The sequence below is a fragment of the Amphiura filiformis genome, chromosome 16 (assembly GCF_039555335.1).
Source record: "Amphiura filiformis chromosome 16, Afil_fr2py, whole genome shotgun sequence".
NCBI classification, from domain to species: domain Eukaryota; kingdom Metazoa; phylum Echinodermata; class Ophiuroidea; order Amphilepidida; family Amphiuridae; genus Amphiura; species Amphiura filiformis.
The window spans coordinates 43,425,554-43,437,759 of NC_092643.1; the positions used below are offsets into that span (position 1 = coordinate 43,425,554).

General features: G+C 41.1%; 1 protein-coding gene across 1 annotated transcript; it reads right to left on the minus strand.

Moving 5' to 3' along the window:
• Positions 1 to 505: 505 nt before the first annotated feature.
• LOC140172664 (actin-binding protein IPP-like) lies at positions 506 to 9,430 on the minus strand. The gene is made up of 4 exons (XM_072195797.1): positions 9,394 to 9,430; positions 4,275 to 4,918; positions 3,278 to 3,535; positions 506 to 919 (listed from the first exon to the last, which is right to left on the minus strand). The coding sequence occupies exons 2-4, from the start codon at positions 4,884 to 4,886 to the stop codon at positions 506 to 508; spliced, it is 1,284 nt and encodes a 427-aa protein (XP_072051898.1). The 5' UTR covers positions 4,887 to 4,918; positions 9,394 to 9,430.
• Positions 9,431 to 12,206: the final 2,776 nt, after the last annotated feature.

Sequence of the window (12,206 nt, forward strand, 5' to 3'; positions counted from 1 at the left end):
GATGAAATCTTGCACCATTTCTTCACCAAGAGAAACACCTGACATAATATCGCTTTTTGAGCTGCGTAGCTTCAGCAAATTGACTGTTGCTTGTTCCTCTTTTGGAAGATCCCGGTAGGCTCTGAGGTAATCTGTCTCATCTCCCCTGGGAATGATACGGAAGGCGACTCTGTAGCATTGATCTTTGTGGACAACAAGAACTGGCTGTGTTGATTTGGCCGTTGTGTTATCAGGCTCACTGAATTTAGACTGCCATTCATTCTTGTCTGGATTGTATACCCGAAGTTCAAATCTTGAACTCTCATAATCATCCTCTTCATCATATGTGCCATATAGCAAGATCCTTCCCTGATATGCTATGGTGGAGGTAGCAGCAAAGTGTGGAGGCAGTGGAGCTATTTTCTTCCACTTATTCTTCACTATATCAAACCGCTCACAATCTGAACTCAATTTTGTACCCATTCCAAACTCCGGGGGGGAATCGCTGTCGCTATCACTCCCGTGGCTATCGAATAATCACGCAACCAGTGGTATAAATATATCCATTCAAATGAACCAGCCGTGCTGCATGTGCTGCCCTCATTGGAGGCAATGAACACCAGCAATTTTGCTCTGGATCATATCGCTGAAATACATCCTTGTATTCAGAATAATCATAACCCATTGAATCATCTGACTCTGAAATATCTTGATAATCACTGTCATACCTGTCAGAATCACTTGAATCTGACCTTTCCGGCACACACACTTCATACCCACCGGCCGCATACAGCGTGCCATCAACGACAATCAGGTTGGGAAGAAGTTTTAATGGAGGAATAGAATGGATTGGTCTCCACTGCCTTGTCTTTATGTTGAAATAGTCGAAGGAAGTGGTATCAGTGCCTCTACCCCTTGGTACACATATTCTAATTGGAGCCTGTTAAAGAACAAACAAAACAAAAATCACATGGTATTAGAAATAGAGGTGTGCATTAAACATGTGACACATATGATAATGCCCAGGTCATGCATAACATTTTACTGGGCAAAATTAAGTCAGCTCCACCTACGGGGCAAGTCAGCTTCAACTACTGTGCAAGCCAGCTCCATGCATATACTGGGCAAAGACAGCTGCATCTACTGTGGCAAGCCAGCTCCATCTACTGGTAAACCAGCTCCATCTACTGGGCAAAGACAACTCTATCTGCTGGGCAAAGACAGCTCCATCTACTGGGCAAGGACAGCTCCACCTACAGGGCAGGACAGCCCCATCTCACATGACAGGGCAGGCCGGCTCCATCTACAGGGCAAGCCAGCTTGATTTACTGGGCAAGCCAGCTCCATCTATAGGGCAAGCCAGCTTGATCTACTGGGCAAGCCAGCTCCATTTACTGGGTAAGCCAACTCCATCTACTGGGCAAAGACAGCTCCATCTACTGGGCAAGCCAGCTCCATCTACTGGGCAAGCCAGCTCCATCTATTGGTAAACCAGCTCCATCTACTGTGCTAGACAGCTCCATCTACTGGGCAAGCCAGCTCCATCTACTGGGCAAAGACAGCTCCATCTACTGGGCAACCCAGCTCCATCTACTGGGCAAGCCAGCTCCATCTACTGGGCAAGCCAGCTACATCTATTGGTAAACCAGCTCCATCTACTGGGCAAGCCAGCTCCATCTACTGGGCAAGCCAGCTCCATCTGCTGGGCAAAGACAGCTCCATCTGCTGGGCAAGCCAGCACCATCTACTGGGCAAAGCTGGACAAGTCAGCTCCATCTACTGGGCAAGCCAGCTCAATCTACTGGTAAACCAGCTCCATTATCTACTGGGCAAGCCAGCTCCATCTACTGGGCAAAGACCGCTCCCATCTACTGGGCAAGCTAGCTACATCTACTAGGCAAGCCAGCACCATCTACTGGGCAAAGACAACCCCATCTACTGGTCAAGCCAGCTCCATCTAATGATCAAGCAAGCTCCATTTACTGGGTAAGCCAGCTCCATCTACTGGGCAAAGACAGCTCCATCTACTGGGCAAGCCAGCTCCATCTACAAGGCAAGCCAGCTCCATCTACTGGGCAAAGACAACTCCATCTACTGGGCACCTTGGTCTGGGGCGGACATTTAAAAAATGAATTTAGAAGAGCAGCAACGACATCACTTACATTACATTCCAGATGTTAAATCTACATCATATGCAAAATTTGAGGAAATTCGCACGAGTCCGTTTTATTTTAGGGCCATTTGTCTATAACTGGTCTTTACATGTAGCCCTATGGAGAGAGTGCCCGTTGAGGGCGCTATAACCCCCATTTTAGGAACAAAAATGCGATTTAAAAAAATGGATTCGTGCGAATTTTCTAAAATTGTCAGAGTATGAAGTATGAAGTATGAACATGTAGAAATATAATCAAGTAGTTGCCCTACCTGCTCTTCTCCGAAAAAATAAAAAGTCCTATACCTCAATGATTATGAAACCTAGGTGTGGGAATGAGGGACATTGAGACCAAAACCTTGTACATGTACACAAACCAGGTACCAACAAATTCAAAGACTTAAGGTGTGCAATACTGTCAGAATTCAGAGAAGGTTTTGCAGGTCTGAATTCATCAAAATAGACTAAAGAGAAGTTTTCATCATTTTCTGCTGTTCTTACATTTAAATTTGCCATCACTGAAATTTTCAGAAAACAGGACTGTCCCTCATTTTCACTTTGGTAAACCCCAAATGAGGGACAGTCCCTCAAAATGAGGGAGAGTTGGCAGGTCTGCATCTACTTGTCAAGCCAGCTCCATTTACTGGGTAAGCCAGCTCCATCTACCGGGCAAGACAGCTCCATCTACTGGACTAGTCAGCTCCATTTACTGGGCAAACCAGCTCCATCTACTGGGCAAACCAGCTCCATCTACTGGGCAAGTCAGCTCCATCTACTGGGCAAAGACCGCTCCATCTACTGGACAATTCAGCTCCATCTACTGCAGTGGCATAGTGTCATAGGGGCAGGGGTGAGGTGACACATGACCCCCTAATCAATTGCAAAATTTAGAAAATCCCTTAGGAAAATTGCCAAAAACCAGCTTGTGCCCCCCATCAGACCTGGTGCCCCCCATCAGGGTCAGTGCCCCCCAATATGATGACCCACGCTATGCCACTGACCTACTGGGCAAGTCAGTTCCATCTACTGGGCAAGCCAGCTCCAAGGGGGCAAGACTTTTCACAGAAGTCCCCCCTGGCTATGCCACTGGCCCAATGCATTTTACAGCTACATGTAACAGTATCAAATTCAGCAGATGCAACTCACCGTGATGAAGCTCCTTGTAGCAAACTGCCGTGGAAACTTTTGAGACAGCTTTAAGGCAGAACACTTTGAACTTTGCCTCTTGCATACTTCTTGAAAAAGTTGTCTGCACTCTGGTATTTCAAGTATCTCGGCATCCAGTAACTCGGTAAGATTTTGCTTTGGAACAAGTCCAAGGCGAACCTTTTTGAGAAGGCTGGCAGCAAAACTATGCCTGTTTTCCCAGTCATGTTTCAGCCATTGAACAACCATTTCCAGAACCTGCATTAAAGATAAAACATACCACAAGGTACATAATATATTGAGACCAGACAACAATTCCGTGTTTCAAGCTTATGTTTGTACAGGATGTCCCAAAAATATCTTTACCATTTTAAAATTTCGTACAGTACACATACAAACAATAATATTAGTTACCGCTAACCGGTAACATATAACTCCATTTCCCTCTAAATAATCACATACTAGACATTGGTTCGCTTCAAGTTCGGTAGTAATGTCCAGGGGGGAAATCAATTTAGGGGGAAAAAGCAAAACAAAATTCCCGGTTGCACAATATTAACCTGGTATTATCGGAGGATATTATACCCATATACCGTTTTTTTAGAGAGAATGTACATGTAAAGGAAACTTGTAAAGTCTTTGAGCTTTCACAAAAGACAGTGTGCACATCCACGTAGTGCACAAAAATTTTGTATTACACTATTTTCACCCATGATATGGTTGAAAAGGGCCTTATTGATGTGACAATGTGTGCGGGTAGTTTGAAAATGTTTTGTATTCTATACTATTTTGGCCCATGATCGGGATGAATTTTGTTGGAAAACGGGCTCCTTGCCCCTTTTCTTTTGCCTTCCGTTCTTTTATTTTTTTTTGTCAAAGGGGCACTTTTCTCTTTCATTTTTGTCAGGGGGCACTCCCCCCACTAGTTACATTACTGGTGATGTCAATACTTGGGTTGTGACCCAAGCGTGCCGACACGATTCCATTTTGCACTGACCTCCTTCTCCTCATCTTTACTTGAAAGGTCAGCTCGTCTCAAGAATTTCTTCAAGAACTCCACACTTGCAATCTGTAGGAACACATCCGATGACTTCAGCTTCTGGAAATAAGTACACATGTACTCCTCTGACTTGTGTGCAAGAATTTTCAGATGATAATGAGAACAGGCCATTTCATATATCTGGAAAACATCCCCTATTGGTATCTGCTCATCTGTATCTGTAGGCCTACTTGAAGCATACTTCTTCTGAATGTAATCGGAGCAATATAGACTGATATCTTTGAACTGCATGTAGCATGCCATCACCAGCAGGTCGCATGCAATCTTCCTTGTTATCTTCATTTTTCCTGTGTACACATATTCCAGCAGTTCTTCAAAGATATCTGCCTTGCCATCTATGTTGACTTCACTTTCGGCAGCCTCTCTGAAGCCTGCTGTAAACATGGCTCGGAAATATTCACTTCCAGCAGCAAGAACATTCTTGTGAGCATGGAACGCTATGCTGCCAACATTAATAATAATGTCACACAGCTGTTTCTGCTTACGAAAGTCATTTAAGGAACCAGCTAATTTGCTGGTATATTCAGAGGGGGATGGACGTGATGACATTGTAACCAATTTTATCCTTGTGCAAATCTCCTCTGTAAGTATAGAGAAAATATTTAAAAAATAATTAACATTTTAACACTATAACAGGCATGAGAATACATTTGAAATGAAAAAAAAAAAGTTCTGAATGAAAAATTATTAAATCAACCAATCAGAACCCCACTTCTGTGTTTATGCCACCATGAGCAAGAGTGCAGTTTTTCTCTGGAAGCTAACACAAGGCAGGATTTACGTTTTGGGGGCCCTGGGCCAGGGAGACGAGCATATTTTGTTCTTTTTTATTAGGACATTTGCGTGTGAAGCACGCACAAAAAAAGACTATTTCAGCCCAAAATGAGCTAAATTTTGCTATATAGAGCCAGTACACACAAAATTTTTACCCTATTTTGACCCAAAATATGTTTTTCGGGCTAAAAAGAAAGATGCACATGGCAACTTTTGGGGCCCCAAAATTTTGGGGCCCTGGTCCCATCTAGCCCTATGGTAAATCCGGCCCTGAAGTTACAATCCTGGGAAAAAATAGCTGGCACACTTGTATTAAATTGAAATGTGTATGTGTGCCTATCAAAATTGGAAAGGTGAGTGAAACATGCATGCGATATATGTGAAGCACAGACACCCCGTCTTATAATGTTGGAGGGTCATATGGACCTGTTGACAACATAGCTTGGTCCAACAATGAATTGGGGGAGCGGGGCAGAGATATATTGTAATTTTAAAAAGTTTAAATTTTTTGAGACTTTTATTTTGATCACAAATTTTGCGAGTAAAGACAAAAACACGCAAAATGAAAACTTGCAAAAATAACCTTTTGTAATAGAGTTGCATTATAATTAGTGCCACGAAATTAAATTCTTGTGCAATGTTCAAAATCCCTCAAATCGTGAAAATTTCTTCTCGCGAAAAACATACAGTACCAAAAGACAGGCAAAAAGTGTGCCAAGCTTTTTTTCCTTGATTGTAGCCCGGGATTGTAAATATACAGATAGTAGAACAAATAGTATTCAGACTGCTCTTCCTAATATTGCGTAAAAATAACTACCTGGGCTACTACTACAGCGACACATCCTCCCTCAGATACCCACCTGCGTCCCACTAATGCGAGGGGGGGTGGGGTAATTGGGGTGATTAGACAACAATTTTTCTTCAACAATTTTTGTTATTAGTCCTATAAATTACTTAGTGGCTGTGTAATAAGTATGAGCCGGGGAGGGACCTGGTTTGGCAGAGCAGGGGGGGGGGTTGAAGTAATTTTTGGCACACATTTACGTGGCACCTTTTGTTTGAATAACATGCTCTGAAAAGGCTTAAAGAAAACACCTGAACGTTGAAATATATGCAAAATTCCCTGCTCGCATAGCATAGGCCCTATGTATAGTCTCTAGAAGTTTGTAAATTTTTTATTGCGAATTCAAAGACCAAATATTTGGCATGAACCCCCTTCATTTTTGCTTTAGCTCGCTCAGGCCCCTGGCCTTGAGAGGCCTGCATTTCACCCACCCTGCTGTCCACCCACTTGCTACGCCCCTGGTTATTTGTGCACTAAAGCTTATGCGTTTATAAGGAAAACCCTGGTCGGTGTCTCACAATTTGGCCCCTTAAAAATGACACTACGCCGGAGCCTGCAGCGCCATGAATGGACATGCAGTGCACAGCTAATTGATAATTAAATTACAGTACCTTAGGCCCTTCGCACTTGATTATTAGTTTCCTGTTTACCGCCCGCGTCCAAAATTGAAAATCTCATAATAATTAATTATTTTATTTTTATTTCTAATTTTCTCCTTTAAAATAACTTTCAACTACTTCTACTTGCCATTTTCTGACTTTAATAATATCAACAATAATGATGAATGAACAAAGAGTACAACTCCACCTACACTTATTTATAAAATCAAATATTGTTGTGAAATAATTAAACCTCTTCCCTATTTCCAAATCTTTAACAGTTATAATTGAAGACCGAATTAAAAAGACTAGTTTGCGTATGACGTCCTGTCAACCAGACCAAAAGTGCCATACTGCGCAGGTCAGCAACCAATCACGGCGCGCCTTTGTCATGAAGTCAGACGCAAACTAGTCTTTTTAATTCGGTCTTTAATTATAACTTAGATTGCATGGAACTCAGTCCTCAATGATAGTCAGTCATTTATCTTTTGGTCGTTATATGACTATCATTTGAGGACTGAGTTGTTATAATATATCTTCCGAGGTGCAATTTCAGACAATAGCTGGGGATTAGTGGGGCAGACCCAGTGGGCACAATCGGGAAAAACTACGTTGTATGGACGTTGTAATAAGATCGGACGTCGGGCAACCAAATTCCAACGTTAACACAAGTAATAATCTAGGACGTCAGTACACCTATTAGTGAGGACGTCGCACAAGCGTTGTGGTAGTGTCTGCCGTAGGCCGAAGACGATCGTCGTACGACTTCAATACAGTGTTGAGGCAACACTTCATTGCCGACATCAGTACAACTGACAATAAAGATGTTGCATTGCGTCACCTGTTGACTACCCTGCGACAGTTGTCGTGCGACTTCAATATAACGTTGAGGCAACACTTTATTGCCGACATCAGTACAACTAAGAATAAAGATGTTACATCAACGTCACCTGTTGACTACCCTGCGACGGTTGTCGTGCGACTTCAATGCAGCGTTGAGGTAACACTTCATTGGCGACATCGGTACACCAATGATTGAAGCGCCGCAACAACGTCTGCCGCACGATGGTTGTCGTATGACCTCAATACTAACGTTGAAGCAACACTTTATTGACGACATCGATACAACTGCGATAAAGACGTTGTATTAAGGTCACATAATGACTGCCGTGCAATGGTTGTTGTACGATCTCAATATAACGTTGAGGTAACACTTCATTGACGACATCGTCTGCCATACGCTGGTTGTCATATGACCTCAATACTAACGTTGAAGTAACACTTCATTGACGACATCGGTACGACCGACGATAAATATGTTGCATTTGGCTTATATATTGTCTTAAAATGACAGTTTCTTAAATGACGTCGTCGCACAAACCTTAATATGACGGTCAGAATGCCGTCCGCGATATCGGACCAACGTTGGTAAACAGCATGACAGTTGACAGGCCTACTGTTTCCAAGTCATCGGAATGGTCAAGTTGGTCCAAAATTTTCTATTTACTAGGCGCATTAAAGTGTAACATTAAATAAAGACTATAAAAGCCCACTAGATAAACTAATAATAATAATAATAATAATGAGGATGATGATGATGATGTTGCAACTCATGATGATGATGATGATGATGATGATGATGATGATGATGATGATGATGATGATGATGGTGATGAATATAATGCTTAGTGATAATGTAATATATAAACCTAATGAATATATAATTATATTTATACTAACAATAAAATTTTGGAATTCAATCGTCAGTAAGATTTTTTATTTAAAAAAAAAAGAAAAAAAATCAACAAATTTAGTAAATGTTATCAATATTTACAGTAAATTTGATCAATATCCTTTAAATAATGCACTTTAGCAGGTTTAGCCATCAAAATATTGCTTATATTAACTTAAAACACTTCATAGAATATGTAAACCCCATTAGCTCAGTCAGTAGGGCATCAGTCTCATAAACCAAAGGTCATGGGTTCGAATCCCGGCAGGTACATCAAGGTAAGTGTTATGTATAAAATTAAGCTAGGAAATTTGCTTCCGTTGTAATATAGACAGTATTAAGTGTAAGACTCTGTGTAAGCAGAGTATATGCTACTAAATAATATTATTCTTTCTTTTTTTCATGATTTTTCGTCTCTTTGGGGTTACTTGCCAATGGTTGGATCAACGTTGGAGTAATGGTTGGTTTAACGTTGGTCAATGGATGGATTAATAACATTGGCCCAACATCAACGATATTATGTTAGCCCAACGTCACAAATTACATCTTTATTAGGGTTGGGTCAATGTTGGATCGACGTTGGCTAACGTCTGCACAACGCTGAATGTGGACGTCGCATCAACGTTCTATTTTGGCGTCAAAAAAACTTTCATATCCATCCTCCAGGCAACCGTCGTCCAACATTAGATATTGACGTTGACACAACATAGTAGCAACCAATTGTGCCCACTGGGGAGGTTATCTATTGAATCCTTTCATGACCACTGAAGCATAGTCAAGTCTGCCAAGGACACTCGGTACAAATTGAAAGACCATCACAAAAGAATGCATGCATGTCAGGTCATCGACACCAATTTGGTGTTTGTTATGACACAAATTTGGTGTCTGTTATGCACCTCGAAATATGTACCTTAAAGTCTGTATCTAATTATAACTAATAATCAAGTGCGAAGGGCCTAATTAAGCTTTTATTCTTAATTGTATTTGTAAACATCAGTACTACACTAAAATAAGGTATAAATTTCCCACTGATTTCTGGTTTAGACTCGCTTGCCAGTCTATACGCCGTGCCTATGTATAGGTAAATGCAATATACAGTAAGCTTACCAATCCGATTGTACCCAACTCTCGCGGGGTTTCTTTGGTAATGGCAGCCCGTTTAACTAGTAACAAACGCACGGCGCATGCGCGAGCCGGGAAATTCAGTTTTGGTTTTGAAACGTAAACAAAGCCGAATATCAAAACAACTCCATGCAGAAAATCACTTCTTTTTATAAAACTAAGCAAAATTACAACAATTACTTCAGGGACTATAAACACCAAAGTCATATCTAAGCACATATGTCAAAAAGAAGTTGAAAATTCATCAGATAAGCGAGAAAGGGTAGAATTTTCGGTCAAAAAAATTTCGAAAAAAATCATATTTTTTTGGCCTGAAACTTGGCCATAACAAAATTCCCGTACACCACCAATTTCATGATTTTTGTCCTCAAAAATTAACTGAGTAATCCTCATAGTGTTTTCAAGTCCATTCCCCGGGAGACGGAGAAACGGACATATAGAAAAAAAGATATTTAATTTTATTTAATTTAATCCACAAATTGACACCTGAGTCGGGGCGTTGCAAACGTGTCATATACGGTGAGTATGTGTGTACATGTGTAGGGACCGAGTCTACAGCACGCTTGAACTTCCCGGCCCGCGCATGCGCCCTGCGTTTGTTACTAGTTAACAGCCCGTCACCACATCAGCCCTCTGTGTCTTGATTCGCAGGCGGTGCCAGATGCATAAATGTAGATCAGTGGGGCCGAAATGATTTATTTAAAGCTATATTATAACATTTGCTGAGGAGAACCCCCTCAATTGTTTTTTAAATTCTGGTTTTTACACAATTGTAATGTACTTTAGTCAATATAGATACTCTGCAAAAATCAAGATTTCAAAAAAAATTCTACGGGATATGACATTTTGCCTGGGGGGGGCACTCACTAGGCCTAAACCATTTGTCAACCCCTCCCCCAATCACCCCTTTTTTCAGGCTTTTTTCTTTTACTGAACTCCCTCTCACCTAATGACCCCCCTGTTTTGTTTTTCTATCACCAAAAGACCCCCTTTTTTCAAAATATTTGTGACCCGGCAGCACAAAATGAGCCGTAAATTCCCTAAATTGTATTCTGAGTTACGGTGTAAAATGTGTACGAAGGTCATATTCATCGGTAACTTAAGCTGGCCCGACATCCGTCTCATTTCGATAGTCAAAAACTAATCAATAATCCTATTGTTGAAGTGGATAATAAGCTTCTACCTTAGATGGCTATAGAACTTTTAATAGCTCTGGTCTTTGTTTGCTTATATTGCTAAATCCTGTTCAAGTGGTGGGTTACCAGGCATTGTATTTTGTACAGGTATGCATAACCAACAATTAACAATGAGAGAACTTTCTTAAACCTCGTTGACTTGGGGATGATTTGAAATGACCGCCAATTATGACTGTTTGATATTTATTGCCAACAATGTGGAAAAAGAGACACATGTAAAAACGTAAAAGCTATAATTTTGTTGAAGGAGCAAAGTTTAACAAACCATAACCCCGCTTCTGGATATCGTTTGAAGTCAAATGATATACCATTTTTAAGTTTATGATGTTTATTTTTAAACACGAAATAAAACAAAATTGACCGGGGAGGAATTTACGGCTCATTCGCCGTGGACGGTCACATTTGGGAAAATTGCTAATAATCTCTCACTGAATGACCCCCTTTTTTGGTCAGAATTTCCTCAGTCTCATGGGAAGACCCCATTTTTTTACTTTCTCATCCTGAATGACCTCCCTTTTCGGTGTCTAGGCTCTCACCGAAAGACCCCTAGTTGTCCGCACATCCCTGTCACTTCCAAGGTAGAGCCCCCCCCCCATTTATGCAGACTTTCGGCTGTTGTCTACTTTTTTGCCGTCAGTAGGCCTAGCAAAATTTGCCCAAATTGGGTACTTTAATAGCCAAAATGGGCCCAATTCGCCGCCCAACTGCAATCCTAAGAAGAAAAAATAAAGCTGAAATAATCGCCCTGGGCTGTGCAGTCATCCTTTTTGGAACGGGTAAAACGGGTAAAATTGCCAAAAAATACAACAATTTATTCACCTTCATTTGGGGCCAGGGTCTACAATTTACGCGAAATATCACTGCAAAAACAAGCACAAAATATGCTCGCTCCCCTTAAATTTTAAGGGCCTGTGCAATAATTATAGTGAATTCTCAGGCTGCTAAAAATCGCTTGCCCACCCCCTTTTGATGTGCCAAAAATCTTATGCCCCCCTCTTTTAACATGCCACCCCCCCCCCCCCCTCTTTTTCATTTGAACCCAAATTTAATACCTTAAATTGTCTAATCATATAATGCGAGTGCAGCGAGCAGGAAAATTAGCATATTTGAACATGTTCCTAACGTTTCTGGTGCGCCGACTGCGCAGTGAAGCAAAATCATCTTCAAGCGGCAAAGCGGCAGGAAAGTATGAAACCAGCATGCGTCCGCTGCCTTTGTCAAGAATGCTTCATGTTGCAGTATCCTCAAATGACTTACTGGCCTTCCATAATCTTCGCCATGCGTAAGGGGGGGGGGGTAAACATTTTGGGCCACGGCTGTTTGATGTATATAGAATTGGCTTCATTATTAACTAAATGCAAACTATAGATGGCGCTATTTTTCCTAAATCATATTTCTTTATTTGCATGGGTTACGTGATTAATACCGCCATTAAAACAGCTGGAATAGGTAAACCAAGCAACAAGGAAATTTTATAAACATATTTTATCAAACAATAAAAGGAATGATTTGTATTAAAAGCTTGAAAGGGTAATTTCCAGTAACTAAATAGCGCCACCAATTTTGTCTTTAATAGATACATTTTTTATCCGAAAAAGCTTT